The sequence below is a fragment of the Fringilla coelebs genome (assembly GCF_963513975.1).
Source record: "Fringilla coelebs genome assembly, chromosome: 8".
Classification (NCBI taxonomy): domain Eukaryota; kingdom Metazoa; phylum Chordata; class Aves; order Passeriformes; family Fringillidae; genus Fringilla; species Fringilla coelebs.
Genome location: NC_140066.1, coordinates 2,772,813 through 2,788,691, shown reverse-complemented (window position 1 = coordinate 2,788,691; position 15,879 = coordinate 2,772,813). Strand labels below are relative to the sequence as shown.

Here is a 15,879-nt window from a genome sequence, read left to right as displayed (position 1 = left end):
AGGATTCTGTCTGGTCAGTGTCAGCTTCTTCCTCTGAATCCTGACAGCATCTTCAGGGCTGAGCGAGGTGGGAACAAGTTCGTTTCTTCTGATAAGGGAGCAGTAAATTCTCTTTCTCTGACAGATTTAGGCACCCTGTGGCTGCTGTCTGGTGCAAGTACCTCATTCCTTTCTTAAAAAAAAATATCCCACGCACATAGTTCCTATTTTAACTACAAAAGTTACCTCTTAACTACAAAACTGCATTTACCATACTAATGAAATGTTAATACAGCACTACTAATCGATACAACAAAATACAAAAAGTAAATATCTGTGCAGAGCCATAAAATGTGCACTTCTCACAGCCTGGAAACAGGGTCAGGTCTGGCTTTGTGCATAGGGATGGCTCCATCCCCACAGGCTCCATATCTGCTATCAACACACTGCAGAGATGGGAAAAACATGGTGGTTTTGGCAGGGCACCCAAAATTATCCTTTTTTTCCTCCATTCCCCCATCCCCAGTGTTGCTTTTTTCTTTTGCTTCAGCATGTGATTCCCATCAGCTGCGTGCCTGGACATCCCTCTCAATCCCAGCTCAGAGCTGGAGCCTTCTTGCAAGGCCTGCCTTTAATTTAATGCCTTGCTGTTTACTGGCTTCGTGCAAGTCTAGTGCAGAAAAAGGATAAGCATCATCTGGAAATAAACTGATTCTGGATTGTCCTCAGGCCTGAGTTTGGAAAAGTTCCTGGTCTCTGCCATGCCCCAGGAAATACTGAGCTTACATTTAAGCCCCAGATTTTCCTTTGAACGGGGATGGAACAGGCTCGGTGAAAATAGTAACTTGAATTTCAGTGATGCAATGTTTTTTTTGCCTGTGAGGAGGGTGATCTGTGTGCATCAGAGGAAACCAAGTACAGCCTACAGCCACTCTGCAGGCACCCCCCACTGCCCAAATGGCAGGGAGGGTCAGGCAGAGCATCCCCTGGGATGCTGAGAGCAGCAGGCAGGAGGTTTGGGAGCCCAGCCTGGCATCTGCAGGAGGGGCAGGCCTGGCAGCACACTCAGCTCTGCCCTCCCTTTTCAGTTCTGGACGTGAATGATGAGAACCCCACCTTCTTCCCCTCTGTCTACAACGTGTCCCTGCCCGAGGATGTGGCCCGGGATTTCAAAGTGGTGCGGCTCAACTGCACGGACGCCGACATCGGGCTGAACGCTGAGCTCAGCTACTTCATCACAGGTGGGAGCCCCATGCCAGGAGGGGAACTCGGGTGGCAGCGAGGCATGGGCTGCCCCAGACCTCAGCCAGAATGCTCTGCTCCTCAGCTCTGCCTTTCCCAGCCCCTCCAATCCTTGTCCGGCATCGCCCTCTGCTGAACAGCCCCGCTCAGCTCCCGGCCACGCTGACCACTCTGCTGACCCTGGAAAAACATGAGGATGGGCACAACACGGCTAGGGAGCAAGGGCTGGGGTGGCTTTCATCAGTGTTTATGGCTGGAAGGCATACATGGAATTTTGGGGTGTTTTTTGGGCAGGTGGGGTCGGGTGGGCAGCAACGCCGCCCAGGCAGTGCCTGGCTCGCCCCACGGCTGCAGCACCTGCAGCAGGAGGCTGGGGAATCCCCTGGCCACGGTTTGACTTGCAAACTGCACACCGAGCCCTCAGGAAGAGGGTAAAAACAGAAGTGTCACCAGAGAGCCACTTTTCCCACAGTGGCAGCCTGCTGTTCCATGTCCCGGCCCCTCCGGCCTCTCCGCAGGCGAATCGGGATGTGCCGTCCCACAGGTGCAAAGTTACCACGGGTTGCCTCAAAGCATTCAGGAAATGATCCAGCTTTTCCTACAGGATTTTTCCTGTGCTGTGAGACAGGGGGAAAGGTGCTCTGCCAGGGACAAGATACAAAACCATCCTTGCACAGCTGGGCTGACCCCGTGCCCAAGCCACAGAACCCAAGCAAACAGCCTCAAGTTGCACCAGGGAAGGCTCAGATTAGATACTGGGAGAAACTTCTTCACTGAAAGGGTAGCCAGGCCTTGGGACAGGCTGACCAGGGAAGTAGGGCATGCTTCTGGATCCCTGGAGGTGTTAAAGGTCAGGTTAGACAGGGCTTGGAGCAGCCTGGTCCCTGCCCATGGTGAGGTGTTGGGACAAGGTGACCTTTAAGTCCCTTCCAACCCAACCCAATCCAATCCAACCCAACCCAATCCAACCCAACCCAATCCAACCCAACCCAAACCAACCAAACCCAACCCAAACAACCCAACCCAACCCAAACAACCCAGCCCATTCCAAGTTTCTGTTCTGCTTGTCCTTTGCTGCAGGTGGGAACCAGGATGGCAAATTCAGCGTTGGCTTCAGGGACGGCGTGGTCAGGACGGTCGTGAGTCTGGACAGGGAGACTGTGGCATCCTACACACTGATCCTGGAGGCCATTGGTAAGGATTTCCCAGGGATCCCACTGCCACACAGCCACATGGGGTGGCCATGCATGTGTTGAGCTCCTTTGCAGGTGTGTCAGAGGGGCAGCAACCTCTGAGAGCCTGTGCCTGGTGCTCACATTACACAGCCCATGTGAATTAATATGTCCCACTTCCATCATGACTTTTGCAGAGGTCTCCTCTCCGGTTTGCCCAGCCTCAGGGCTCTCCCTTTCCCCCAGGGAAGGCAGGCCCCCAGTTCCTGAGAGGCTCCACACTGTCCAGGACAGCCCTCTACCCAAAAATGCCAACTCCACAGCGTCGTTCCCCTCCTGCCATGCCAGCCCTTGGCTCTGTGGCTGCTGATTAACCCTGAGTCACCTGGCACAGGCAGAGGGTCCCTGTGCCAAACTCAGCTTGGCTGTCATCCCCAGAGCTTTATAATGATGTGCCTGTTCACAGATGACTCGGGTGTCCCTTCTGAGAGGAGAAGTGAGTGGCCTGGACAGAGATGTTGGGGTCACGGCATTGCAGGTGCCATCGCAGGGGCTGCAGCAGGGATGCTGCACTGCCTGGCCACACAGGACTGGATCCTAAGGGGAAAAGGGTCTGTTGTGCCCCTCCCATGGGGATCACGCTGCCTGTGTTCTCCCAGATCCCACAGGCTCCCAGCTGGGTGGGTTTAGCACACCTGCAAATCAGGCATGTGGAAAAATCCAACCCCAATCCATGCTTCCCAGCACCTCATTCCCCCTGGCAAATCCAAGAGCTGTGCTGCCATGTCCTTGTCTACTGAACATCAACCCATCCTGGTGCTCCTTGACTGTGAGCTGAGCTGCAGCTATGGAAAATTCCCCAGGCTGCCTTCACCTCCCAAATCCCTGGCCTCCAGCAGTCCCTTCCCTTGGTGTATGGAAGTGCAAATCCTCTCTAATGATCAGTTGCATTTCTAGCCTCACTGGGCTCCATGGCAGAGCCTGGGGGTGGCTTGGCTTTTCCTTTTTCTTTCAGAATAGCATGGTGGTTCTTCAAAATAGAAAGGGGGGAAAAAAAACCCTAAAAAAACCCCATGGTTCAGTGTGGGATTTGAAAAGCTGCAAAAAGATGAAATGCTTTAGTTTAGAAATCTTGATCCTGTTATTTCAGCAGCCGTGGGCTGAGCACCTCCTGTGCAAAGAGGAGGTGACTGAACCTCCCTCCCTCCTCTTTCTGTCCCTCCAGACAACGGCCCCACCGGGAACCGGCGCACCGGGACCGCCACCGTCTACGTGACTGTGCTGGATGTCAATGACAACAGACCCATCTTCCTGCAGAGCAGCTATGAAGTCAGTGTCCCCGAGGACATCCCAGCAGCCAGCAGCATAGTGCAGGCACGTGGCTCTTCCCCTGGGACCCTGGGGTGGGAGGTGGGGGTCCCCCACTATCTGTGCCCTGACCGTGCGCTGCTGGAAGCCCAGGGAAGAGATTTTCCCTCTCTGTCTGTTCCTCCAGGTGAGGTGAGATGTGTTCTTGCTCATCCACCCCTCTGCTAGCCCAGGCTGGGAGTGCCAGGGAGAAGGCAGCAAAGAACAAAGGAAAATTAAGGGACTCACCCCATTTCTGCAGGGGGTGAGGGGAGAAGAGCCAAGCCCTTTGCTGGCGAGGCCACTTTGGCTACATCCCTGCTTTCTCCCTCCTCCTAAGCAGAGATCTCCATGGGGAGGGAGAAGAGTGCCTGCAAAGAGATGCTCAGAGAGGGGGGAAAACCCTCAGAGAGGGAGAAAAGCATTTGGACTTTGCTTTCATTTTTGTTCCCCTTTGAGGGAGCGGTGGGCAGAGCTGAATGGCTCAGTGAGCACGGGATGAATGCGGGCATTCACACAGGCTTCCAGCATCCCTTCAAACCCTGGGCTCTTCTGGAGCAGGCACCAAAGGCTCTTTGCAGAGGCCCTGGGAAGGCTCCTCCTGCCTTCAATACCTCTGCCGGCACAGGGAAAGGGACAGCTTTGTCCCTGGATGCGGCGGGCAGGATGAGTCACGGGCAGAGAAGAAAGGAGCCTTTTGCCTCCTGCAACAAAGGTTTGCTGGGAGCCCTGTGTCTGCCCAGGGCAGCCGGTCCCCGAGGGATCCTGCGGTTCCTCCTCACCTGGTGTGCCATGGCAAGGTGTAGCTGATGCTCTGGGATCAGTCTGCAATCCCAGGATGGAGGTGTGTCTCCTAAAATTGAGCCAGTTTGGCAAACTGGAGGAAGGGAGGGAACTCGAGTCTGACAGGCAGCAAAGTGCCTTTCCTTAGAACCCGCTTCCCAAAAGAGGGAAGCCCTTGGAAGTCCATGGCAAAAGAGAGGAAGTAACTGGGGGAAGTTGGTTTTCCACAGAACAGCATGGAAGAGAAACAGAAATGAGCCATCACCCAGTTTAATTTGCACCGTTAGCGTGAACCATTTGTACAGAAAATCTCTCCCTTCAATGCATCCCCACATCCTCAGGTCAGCAGGAGAGAGTTTCTGAATGTTTCCCCATCCCTTTCTCCCAAAACCAGGCAGAGCAGGAATGGGAATGCATTGACCACAGCAACCCACAGCTCTCCCCATGGAGGGGGGTGACAGGGACCAGGCAGCACATGGGGACACGAGCCTCCCTCCATCTGCTCCAGAGGATAACCTCCACTGAGGATTGCTTTCTGTGGAGCAGGTCTGCCCTGGGCTGCCTCTCTTCAGGTAGCCAGGTTGCCCCCACTCTCTTCCAGGCTGTTTGTTCAGGTGGAGCACAACTTGCACAGTGCTTTCCAAAAGAAATGAAGCAGCAGGGGTTTTTTTTTTGGACTGCCCGGTGGTAGCTGTGTGTGGGTGTAGTTTGGATGCCTCCACCTTTCCTGGCAGGAAGCAGTAACCTGGAAAGCATTTGGGAACCTAACATTGCAAAATCTCCTGTCACAGAGCCTGGAAATGAGCTGCTCAAAGGGTCCCTACTCAGGATACCAAGGGGTGCTTGAGAAGTGAGCCAAAAGGAGGAGCAGGACAAGATCACATTTTGGTGGACTCCATGATGCCCCAGTCCTGGCTGCTGGAGAAGCTCCTGGGACAGGCCAGGGGGCTCTGAGATGCCAGCTGGCTCCTCCTGAAGCTGCTGATGGAGCACCTCAGGGAGCCCAGACGCTTCCAGAGCCTCAGCTGGGGCTGGCTGGCATCCACGGGGTGGTGGGGCAGCCACTCCTGGGGACCGCAGAGGGACCGGCCCAGCGCCGCTGGCTGGCAGAGGGTGACCAAGGTCAGGAGGGTGGCCAGCACCAGGAAGATGCAGAGGAGCCCAACGATGATGGGCAGCCAGTCTGTCACCTCAGGGGAGGTGGCACTGGGTGGCACTGGCTCCAGAAGCCCAAGGAGAGGCGAGGTGGGAGAGGTCCCGTTGCCAGAGTCCTCTGCGCTCATCCTCCCTGCAAGGTGACACAGAGAAGTGGTGCAGGGGATTACCACATGGAAGCTGGACAGACAGCCACCTCCTGGTTAAACTGGTGGGTTCTTGTCATGCCTTGATGTCCAGGATTCTCCCAGCCATGTTTTTTTTCAGTGGCACAGGAGGACAGGAGGTCTCCATCTCCAAAGCACAGAGGTGGGGTTTACACTCGCAAAGTTCCACCCTAAACTGAAGTGCAAAACCACCTGGCAAAGAAATCTACCACTCTTTATGGCCTCTGGGAGGGCACTTTCAGGGAGAACACACACATTGCATGAAGGTTTTCTGGAAGAGATAAATATCCATGTACTAGAGAAAGTTCAAAATCATCCCCCCCAAGCTGCTGAGGTTTGGTTCTCCTCTGTTCCCCAGAAATGCAGGTTTGTTGAATTGGGGTTTTTGTGATTATTCTCCCAAAGGAATTGGACAGTTGGTTGAGCCTGTGCCCTGATAAGTCCCCATCAAGCTGTGGTATTGTACTAGTAATATGTACTATATATACTAGTATAATATATACTAGTAACACCCTCAGCCTCACTCATCCCAAAAACCCTCATACCAGGCATTTTGCTGACCTGCTTTCAGGCTCAGACATTTCACAGGTGATTCAAACCAGCTTCCCCAAGTGATAGCAGTGACAGCTCTTGCCTAACACCTGGTGGAGACCGTCCTCTCCTTTCCCCAGCAGGTCAGATCCTCCCAAGGGCATTTTGCACCTTTTTTTTTGCTCACATGCCCACCCCCAGCCCCAGACAGGCTGGCATCTCTCCAGAGGGAGGTGAGGAGATGAGGGCTGGGGAAATCCTGTTTGTGCCAAGCCTCTGCAATGCCCTGACTGGGAAATCTCCTGGTAAACTGGGATTTGGACTGAGCCAATTCAAAACCAAGATCTTAGGAGGGGAAAGGCAGGGCTGCAGGGGCTGCCAGGCTCTCTGGGTCTGCTCTTGCAGAGTGACACAGGTGTGTGTGAGGCAGCAGCCAAGCACTCCCCATAAAACACTCCAAAAAGTGGAGAGAAGGCATCAGTGGCATGGTTTTGATGCACTCAGGGTGTATCAGCCTGCTCAGAGCTTGGGGATCTCTGGGGAGATGGGGCTGTTTCCCTGGGTCAGAGCCAGGTCTGTGCCTGGAAAATGGGAAATGCAATTCCCATTTGAGAGGGTGAATCCCTGTGTGTATTGCAGGCAGTCCCAGGGATGGAGCTCTGCTCACCTCCTCCACAGTGAGGTTTTCACCTCTCTTCACCCCAAATGTATTTTTTTATCCATAACCAGCTCTGTTCCTTCCCTTCAGCTTTGGGAGCAGAGCAGCAATCCCAAGGACCCCCTGCTCCAGGGACAGGCTCCTCTGTGCTGCCCAGGCCAGGAGAGGCAGCAGGCAGGGCTGCAGTGTGTCCCACACCACAGGCAGCCTGAATCAAGGTTTCCAGGGCTACCTTAAAGCTGGCATTTGCCAACTGCATGTGCTGACCTTCCATTGTTGCTTAAGAGCCAGCCAGGAGGCGTGCACAATTCCTTCAGGCTCTTTAATTCCTCCAGGCTGGTTTTGCTCCCTTGCTCATGGCTGCAGAGTTTGTCTTTTAAATTCACTTGACAGTGTTCCATAGAAAACCCATCAGGAGGGATCACACTGATGTTTTCCCAGGCTTTTTCAGCCATGCCCTGGTTCTCCTCACACCCAGCTCAGCTGGCAGAGCTTTCATGGCATTGCCCCTTCCCAGCATCACTGTCCCACCCAGGCTCCATATTCTTCACCCTGCTGGGTTAAAAGAGGGTTTACTGCCCTGGAAATCCCCCCCAGAGGTTCATCCCTGCCTGATCAGCTCCAAATCTGACACATCCCTATGAGCACTTGGGCTCCAGCACTGGCAGATGAGGATCAGAGGGGAAAAAAAAGAGAAATTGCAAAAGTTAAAATGCCCTCAAGAAAGGTGGAAAGGTAGAAAAAAAGAATGATTCTCATGCCTGAGCCACAGAGAGGGTTCTTCTGCTCCCTGGCCTGGCCCAGCTGCCTAGTTTGGCAATTTTTCCATCTGCTCTCCCTCCCTTTCCTCAAACTCCTGCAAAGAAAAGCCTGTTTTCAGGCACTGCCCGTGACACAGCTCCCATGAAAAGCAGCTCTCATTCCCCTCCCCAAGTGCTTAGCAACACTTTTCCTGGAGCTCCCCAACTTTTCCCAGTGCACTAAATCTTTCCACGGGCTTGCAGGAGGAGGTGATGCCGGGCAGGACCAAACCCTCGGCTGCCTGACCCTCCTGCTTGTGGGGCTGTGAGTGATGCTGCTCCCCATCAGCCTCACAGGACCTTCCCCCTCTCCCATCACTGGGAGAGACTCGGCTGGGAATGGAGGAGGGATGCCTGACCCCGTGCCCACCCCAAACTTTGCATCCCCACCCATTTTCATCTCTTTCCCCAGCGGGAGGGATGCCTGACCCCGTGCCCACCCCAAACTTTGCATCCCCACCCATTTTCAGCTCTTTCCCCAGCAGGAGGGATGCCTGACTCCGTGCCCACCCCAAACTTTGCATCCCCACCCATTTTCAGAGCTTTCCCCAGCAGGAGTGATGCCCGACCCCATGTCCACCCCAAACTTTGCATCCCCACGCATTTTCAGCTCTTTCCCCAGCAGGAGGGATGCCTGACCCCGTGCCCACCCCAAACTTTGCATCCCCACCCATTTTCATCTCTTTCCCCAGCGGGAGGGATGCCTGACCCCGTGCCCACCCCAAACTTTGCATCCCCACGCATTTTCAGCTCTTTTCCCAGCAGGAGGGATGCCTGACCCTGTGCCCACCCCAAACTTTGCATCCCCACCCATTTTCAGAGCTTTTCCAGGGCAGCAGCTCTGCAGCCGGGGGTCTGTCTCAGCCCTGGGGATGACCTAAGGAGCTGGCAGTGGCTTTGCCGAGGGCATTTGGGCTCCCTACCTCTCAGCAGCCGGCCGAGCCCGGGCTCTGCCTCCCGCACTGCCGGTGCCTTGCCGCCTCTCCCACCGCCTTCTGCCGGCTGCCAGCCCCCTCCTCCCTTTGGGGAGGGTGGGACGGAGGTGGCAGCAGGGTGGGGACAGCCTGAGCCAGCAAAGCCGGGGGCCCTGAGCCCCTTCCCGGCGCTGCAGTGCCCCGGAGCTGTCCTGCTGGAGCGGTGTTCCCTGCCGGGGTCGAGTCCCCTGGGATGCATTTCTTCAGGATTTGTCCCTGTAGGATGACTGAATGTACAGCCGTGGGCTGAGCCTCTCGTGGTGGGAGGGCTGGCACCTGCCCTGCACATGCCTGCTCCCACTTTTCCCAGAAAATCGACTTTTTTCCCATTCTTTTATTGCCCCTCATCATCCTTTTCTGTCACCTTTCCCCCCAGGGCTGTGACAAGCTGGCTGTGCCTGCAGCAGAGGGATAAAACAGGCTGGAGCTCAGCTTGGCTGCACCAGGTGCTTTCCACCTGCAGCAGAAAGAGCTTTCCTCTCACTGCTTGCCCTGCAGTGCCACTGTTTTCCCAAGTTTGGCACAGTTTTTCAAAGTACCACCTTTCCTTTGGGACACCTCAGCAGGTGAAACCAGCAGCAGCCAAGCTCTCCTTGCTTTAGTGCAAACTCCTGATTTTTAATAAAAAAACAAATTGCCTGGGCTGACCCATATCCCCTAGATTGTGTAGCAGAGCTCCAGGCTCGGGGTGAGCTGGCAAGAGGATGGCCCAAGGGCTGTTTGCAAGGTGCAGCTGGCTCATCCTGAAATGCACTCTCCTGGGCACAACAGGCAAGGAATGGCACAAAAAGCTGAAAAGTTTTGCCTTCCACCCCTTTGTTTGCCCTGCTCTGGCTACATGATAGCTTTTCCCTGTGCCATGCCGGGGCAGCTGGTCTGCCTGGACATGGCTTGCCTGCTGTTGTGGGGCCCATGCATCCCATCCCGTGGGATAAGAGACAGCCCAGCTCTGCCTCAGGGAGCCCAGCAGGTGAAGGAGCTGCTTAGGGAGGGAGAACTCCCCCCTGTGAAAGGAAGCTCTTGGTAGAACACGCCACAAGCAAGGGATAAACTGGTCTGGGACAGAGGGAAAGAGCGTGTGTGGGCACAGGGATGAGAAATCCAACTAGAGATCAGTAATTTCCAAGTTTTCTGCGGATGCAGGGGGAAGGGAGCAAGAGAAGTTCAAGGTACCTCAAAACCACATTTCAGAGGAGCACCTCTGACTCCTGCAAGCTGTGTGGGGCTGGGGGTGAAGGCCCTCACTGTTCCCACTGCATGTGCATCCTTTTCAGCAACCTTTTCTCTTCCCTGCATAAACCTGGGTGCAAACCTTCCCGGGAAAAAGAAACTGATGGGTAGGATTGTGGGAAGATGCCTTGCAGAGGGAAGCAGGGAGAGAATAAAGGCTCAGGCATTCCCTGCATCCTCCCCCTGGTGATTTGTGAGCTGTGGTCGAGCTGTGGGTGCTCTGTGGGGAGCGGGTTTTGCCAAGAAAAGATGCAGAGGCTCGGTGCCAGCTGGACTGGAAGCCCTGGCCCTGCTGGTCACTGCCAGGTCCCGCTTCCCAGCTGCTGAGTGCTGGCTGGGGTTTAGGGAAAGCACTGCAGTCTTGTTCAGTGACACCAGAGGGGAGCCGTGCCTTGGTTTTCCCGGGGCGGATGGCAGACCCGGTCCCTGCCGGGGCTGTGCAGCGCACCGGAGCCTGGGGCTGCTCCACCCCTGCTCAGGGGCTCGCAAGGACGCTCTGGGCTGGTTGCATTCACATTTCCTTCGGCAGTTTTTCCATGTGCTGCTGCTTGGGTGACTCACCGGGATGCCGTGGGCTGCGTGCCCACCAGGCACGGGAGCAGCTCATCCCGGCAAGGCAGCGCCGCTGGGACAAGCTTTGGAATGCAGGGCAGGATCGATGGAGGCACCTCCTCCAGCACACAGGGCCGTGGGATTTGTGGGGTGGTCCTGATGCTCTGCTCCCATCTCAATCCAGCAGCCAAGGGCTCCTGAGCCCGCAGTCCCTGCTGTGCAATGGCGAGGGGAGAGTAACTTAATTTTGCTCTGTATTTGGTAAGCTCCCCAGCTCAGGTGGAGGAGAAGAATGTCCAGCTTTGGCAGGGTAGGAGGACTCGTCCTTGTCTGGAATTCTCTGCCCTTGACCTCTACTCCTCTGCTTTTCTCATGCAGGTGAAAGCCACGGATGCAGACGAAGGCATTAACGGGAGAGTGTGGTACAGGATTGTCAAGGGTAAGTCCAGGTGCCCCTTTGTGCATCAGGGAGTTTGTCCCAGGCTCTACCCAGCCCCAGGAGGCTGAGCTCGCCATCCTTTTGCACTTTGGAGCCCACAGAACCATTTCTCCCAGCCCTAAGCAGGATTCAGCTTCAGGGCTCATTGCTGGGGAAGGATTTGTTGTGGATGGACAGCTAGATAGAATACTAAAATCACAGAATGGTTTGGGTGGAAAGGGACTTTAAAGTTCACCTCACTCCAACCCCCTGCCATGGGCAGGGACACCTTCCACTACCCCAGCATGCTCCATGGCCTTGGACATTCCCAGGGATGGAGCAGCCACAACTCCTCTGGGCAGCCAGGGCCTCACCACCCTCACAGGGAAGAATTTCATTCCAATATCCCACCTTTCCCTGCCCTCTTTCAGTCTAAAGCCGATCCCACTGGTCCTGTCACTCCAGCCCCTCGTCCCAGGTCCCTCTCCAGCCCTCTTGGGGAGACCTCTAAGGTCTCCCCAGAGCCTTCTCTCTTCTCCAGGCTGAGCAGCTCTCCCAGCCTGGATCCAGAGCAGAGCTGCTCCAGCCCTCAGAGCATCTTTGTGGCCTCCTGTGGGCTCACTCCAACACATCCAACACATTTTTCTTATTTGGTGTAGCTCCTCCTGGTCTGACCCAGGGCCGAGCGCTGATGTAGCTGAATCTGATGTAGCCAGAGGTGACGGGGCTGAAGTTTTGCTCAATAATCTCCCTCCAGAGGAGCCCCCTAGGGAGGGCTCAGCGTGTCACCAGGACGGGTGCGGAGGCAGCGGGCAACATCCCTCTCGCTTTTTTCCCCATTTCCAGGAAACGAGCACAACCACTTCCGCATCAACCCCAGCACGGGGCTGGTGATGCGGGGAGTGAGGCACCTGGACAGGGAGCAGAACTCCTCCCACGTGCTGGAGGTGGAGGCCTACAACACGGAGCAGGGGCCCATGAGGAGCTCCGTGCGGGTGAGGAGCTCCCGGCCGCTCGCGCAAAACGTTCGCCGCGCTTGGTCCTTCCCAGCGCCCGCACTTGGACAGGAAATCAGAAAGATCTGGCACGGGAGGTCTCTGGGGGCTGCTCGTGGACAGAGAAGAGCTTGTTGGCGGGGGGGTTGTTGAATTTTTCTTTTTTCCTGTGGTGTTTCGGTGCCGTTAGGCTGCTGAGGGGTGCGGCAGTCGCTCGGAAGGAGTCCTGCCCGCTCGGTGAGATGCAGCTGTGCTGCTGGGAAAAAAAGCTGAGCCTCAGCCTGTTGAAAACCCTCTGTCCTGGCCAGACAGTATTTAAATAATCCAGGACCCAGTGGTGACAGTGCTGCAGCACAGCAGCTTCCCACAGTTCCCACAAACCCAGCCCTCCAGTTGCATCTATTCTTAGACCCAGTGCTGGGATGGGCTCTGGCTGAGTGTGAAGTGCCCCCGGCACCAGCAGCAACCAGAAAACCAGGAGAAGGAAATGTGTTCCCTGGGGAAACAGCGCTGAACTTGGAACAAAAATTTCCCAGCGAGTCTCCAGCGTTTCTGTGTCACGAGGTCTCCAGGGGTTTGATCAGGGGGTCCCAGAGGATGGAGGAATTGATGTACCCTCCCCAGCAGGGAGAGACTGACTCAGTCCGACCCGCAAATCCCTATGTGTTCACTCTCCATCACGTGGTGTTTTTGTAGGAGAGGTGATCAGAGGATCATGGAATGTGTTGAGTTGGAAGGGACCTTAAATCTCCCCTAGTTCCAACCCCCCTGCCATTGTCAGGGATGCCTCCACTAGCCCAGGTTACTCCCAGCCCTGTCCAGCCTGGCTTTGAACAATGAAATGTTTCTCCATGAGCCCCACCAAGGGTTTTCTCCCCAAACCCACCCAGCTCACCCGTGATTTCTCCGGGGATTCCCAGGTGATTGTGTACGTGGAGGACGTCAACGACGAGGTGCCGGTGTTCACCCAGCGCCAGTACAACCGCCTGGGGCTGCGGGAGACGGCGGGCATCGGCACCTCGGTGGCAGTGGTCCGCGCCACCGACCGGGACACAGGTGGGAAGGGCGGGTGGGAAACACCCAGTGTGGGGCAGGGCGGTGAGGTTGGCCGCCGCGCGGATCCTGCCTCGGCTGGGCTGAAATCCCATAGGATGGGCTCTGCTGTGGGAGGCATCAGTGGTGCCTGCCTCCTCGGGGTGGTTGGTGCAGCCAGCGCCTCCAGTTCCCGCTCCCTCCCCAGGGAACGGGGGTCTGGTGAGCTACAAAATCGTGTCAGGCGCAGAAGGGAAGTTTGAGATCGACGAGAGCACGGGGCTCATCACCACCATAGACTACCTGGACTATGAGACAAAAACCAGCTACCTGATGAACGTCTCTGCCACGGACCAAGCGCCCCCCAACAACCAGGGCTTCTGCAGCGTGTATGTCAGCCTGCTGAACGAGCTGGACGAGGCCGTGCAGTTCTCCAACAGCAGCTACGAGGCCGTGATCATGGAGAACATCCCCCTGGGCTCCGAGGTGCTCCGCGTCCAGGCGCGCTCCATCGACAACCTCAACCAGATCACCTACAAGTTCGACCCCAACACCAACCCCCAGGCGCTCTCCCTCTTCAAAATCAATGGGATCACGGTAAGCATCCGCAGCACGGTCCCTCCTGGCTTTTTTGGGCAATGTGAGCTTTGGTTTCGGTGGCCAGCACGGCTGTTGCTCCTGCTTGGCAGGGAGTGATCACGGTCAAAGGCCAGGTGGACCGAGAGAAAGGGGATTTCTACACCTTGACAGTGGTGGCTGATGATGGGGGACCGAAGATTGACTCCACAGTGGTGAGTGGCTTCTCCCAGTTTCACCGCTGTCACCTCCCTCTCCCAGGACAGCCTGTCCTAGCAGAGCTTTCTGCTCCAGCTCCCAGAGTCCAGAAACCCTGTTTTGGGGGGAAACCTGCTAAAACAGTTTTGAAGGAGGTAAATTTAGGGGCCTTGAAATACTCCACGGTGGTTTGTGTTTCAGAGGGTTATATTTAGCAGTTTCACAGGCAGCCAGGCAGGGGGTGATTTGCATTTCTCTGCCGGGTGCAGGGCCAGCCCATGGGTGCTGATGGCTCTGCTCTCCACACAGCACCGTGCTCTTGTCCCAACCCCTCCCAGGGCGAGGGGCAGATATGCCAACCTCAGCTAGGAAAAAACAAAGGGATGCCCCAACACTGGAGCCTCCAAATTGCTGCAGAGGGGTACCCATGACCCCTGGCAGTGCTGTGGTAGGATTCAGGGTTAACCCACACTTCCTCATCCCTCGCTAACTCCTCATTCTTTGTGTTCTCTGTTTCTCCCTCTGCTTTCCTCCAACAGAAGGTAAGCCTGCTGGAGACCAGAATCCCTCCCAGGGTGCACAGTGAGCTGCAAGGAGGGACTGGGGTGGATGTCTCCAGCCCTGTCCCACCAGCACCAGCCTCCCTGCCACCCCTAGGACGTGGGGCAGCCCCGTGAGCCCCCCTGCTGCTGCTGCCGAGCAGAATCCTGATCTGGCTCCCTGATCCAGCGCTTGGGACAGCAGCTGCCGGATCTGCCACAGTGGCTGAATGAGCTCTCCCTGCTCCTGGCTCTCTGTTTTGAATCCAGCAGCAACAATGAGTGAATCACCCCAGGGCTCACAGCTCGCTCCCCAGCTTCCTCCCGGGATGTTGTCGCATTCAGCCTGGCCGCACCTGGGCGCTTGGGGCACCCATAAATAAATCCCCGGGAACAGAAAGGCTCTTCCTCTCTCATTTCTTGCAAACTCGATGAGAGCATTTCCTCTGCCTAACTGTGGCCAAGGTAGCCAGGTCCCCTTCGAGCATCTTGTGCTCATGTGCCTTATTCCAGGAGACAGCTCAGATCTCCTCCACACCCAGCTTGTCCTGGTCGAGTTACACGCACTCAGCTCTGCCTTCTTTGTGCCCGTTGAGCTTTTGAGCAAATCCTGCCTGACCCTGTTGCTGTGAGCATGGATGAAATCGCTGCTACTGAAAAGTTTAGCAGGAAAGGGTCACTCTGCAGCAGCCCAAGCTGCACCATGCCTGGCTATTCGAAGGATAAAAACCAGAGGATGTTCCACAAAAAAATACACTGCTTGGCAGATATACTGCAGCAGCGTTATGCTGTTTTTGCAGCCTCCAAGCATCCCTCCTCATCCTCCTCCTCCTCTTCTTCCTCCTCCTCCTCCTCCTTTGCAGGCAGGGATGTCACTTCAGCTCCTGGGCCCAAACAGCTGCATCATTGCCATGGGGGATGGATGATGCGCTGTTGGCACCTCAGAGGGCCGTGGTGTGTTGGTGGTGTGCCGGGATGCCAGCTGGGCAGGGGTCTGGCTCCTGTCCATGCTCTGAGCCCCATGCCCCCTCACAGGTGACCATCACAGTCCTGGATGAGAATGACAACAGCCCCCAGTTCGACATCACCTCTGACTCCTCTGTCAGCGTGGCCGAGGACATCGCCGTGGGCAAGAGGGTAGCCCTGGTGCTGGCCCGAGATCCAGATGCAGGCAGCAATGGCCAGGTAGGCAGGGAGACATTTGGATGATGCTCTCAGGCACATGGTGTGATTCCTGGGGTTTTCCTGCGCAGGGCCAGGAGTTGGACTCGATAATTCCTTCCAGCTTCAGTGAAGCTGTGTGTAGTGTTTCACTGGCACAGAAATCCCCCTGCCAGCATCCTCCCAACCCCTTCCCTCTGCATCCCTGTGAGAGCAAACTCTGGGCATTAATGCCAGGTTTTGGGGGCGTTGTGCAGTGAGTGCCAAGAGTCCTTAGGCAAGGCAGCAGGAGAGGTAAAGCATTGTCCTTGGGCTGTCTGGGGCAGAGAGCTCTGTGGGACGAGTGTCAAAAGGAGCCCTGCAATCTGAA

General features: G+C 56.0%; 2 protein-coding genes across 3 annotated transcripts in view; one reads left to right on the top strand and one right to left on the bottom strand.

Annotated features, from left to right (window-relative positions):
* Positions 1-15,879, top strand: part of CDH23 (cadherin related 23) — a gene marked incomplete at its 5' end in the record, with an annotated part of 186,514 nt that overhangs the window by 132,911 nt on the left and 37,724 nt on the right. For both annotated transcript variants that reach the window (XM_084210353.1, XM_084210354.1), the window contains 9 exons: positions 1,068-1,220; positions 2,302-2,415; positions 3,619-3,767; positions 10,969-11,029; positions 11,855-12,003; positions 12,924-13,059; positions 13,244-13,632; positions 13,725-13,826; positions 15,384-15,533. In XM_084210353.1, the coding sequence (XP_084066479.1) occupies positions 1,068-1,220; positions 2,302-2,415; positions 3,619-3,767; positions 10,969-11,029; positions 11,855-12,003; positions 12,924-13,059; positions 13,244-13,632; positions 13,725-13,826; positions 15,384-15,533 (1,403 nt within the window). The remainder of the gene's footprint in view (positions 1-1,067; positions 1,221-2,301; positions 2,416-3,618; positions 3,768-10,968; positions 11,030-11,854; positions 12,004-12,923; positions 13,060-13,243; positions 13,633-13,724; positions 13,827-15,383; positions 15,534-15,879) is intronic.
* LOC311156459 (uncharacterized protein C10orf105) lies at positions 5,402-5,806 on the bottom strand (the record flags this gene model as incomplete). The annotated part of the gene is made up of 1 exon (XM_084210384.1): positions 5,402-5,806. One exon carries the CDS (start codon positions 5,804-5,806, stop codon positions 5,402-5,404), a length of 405 nt encoding a protein of 134 aa, XP_084066510.1.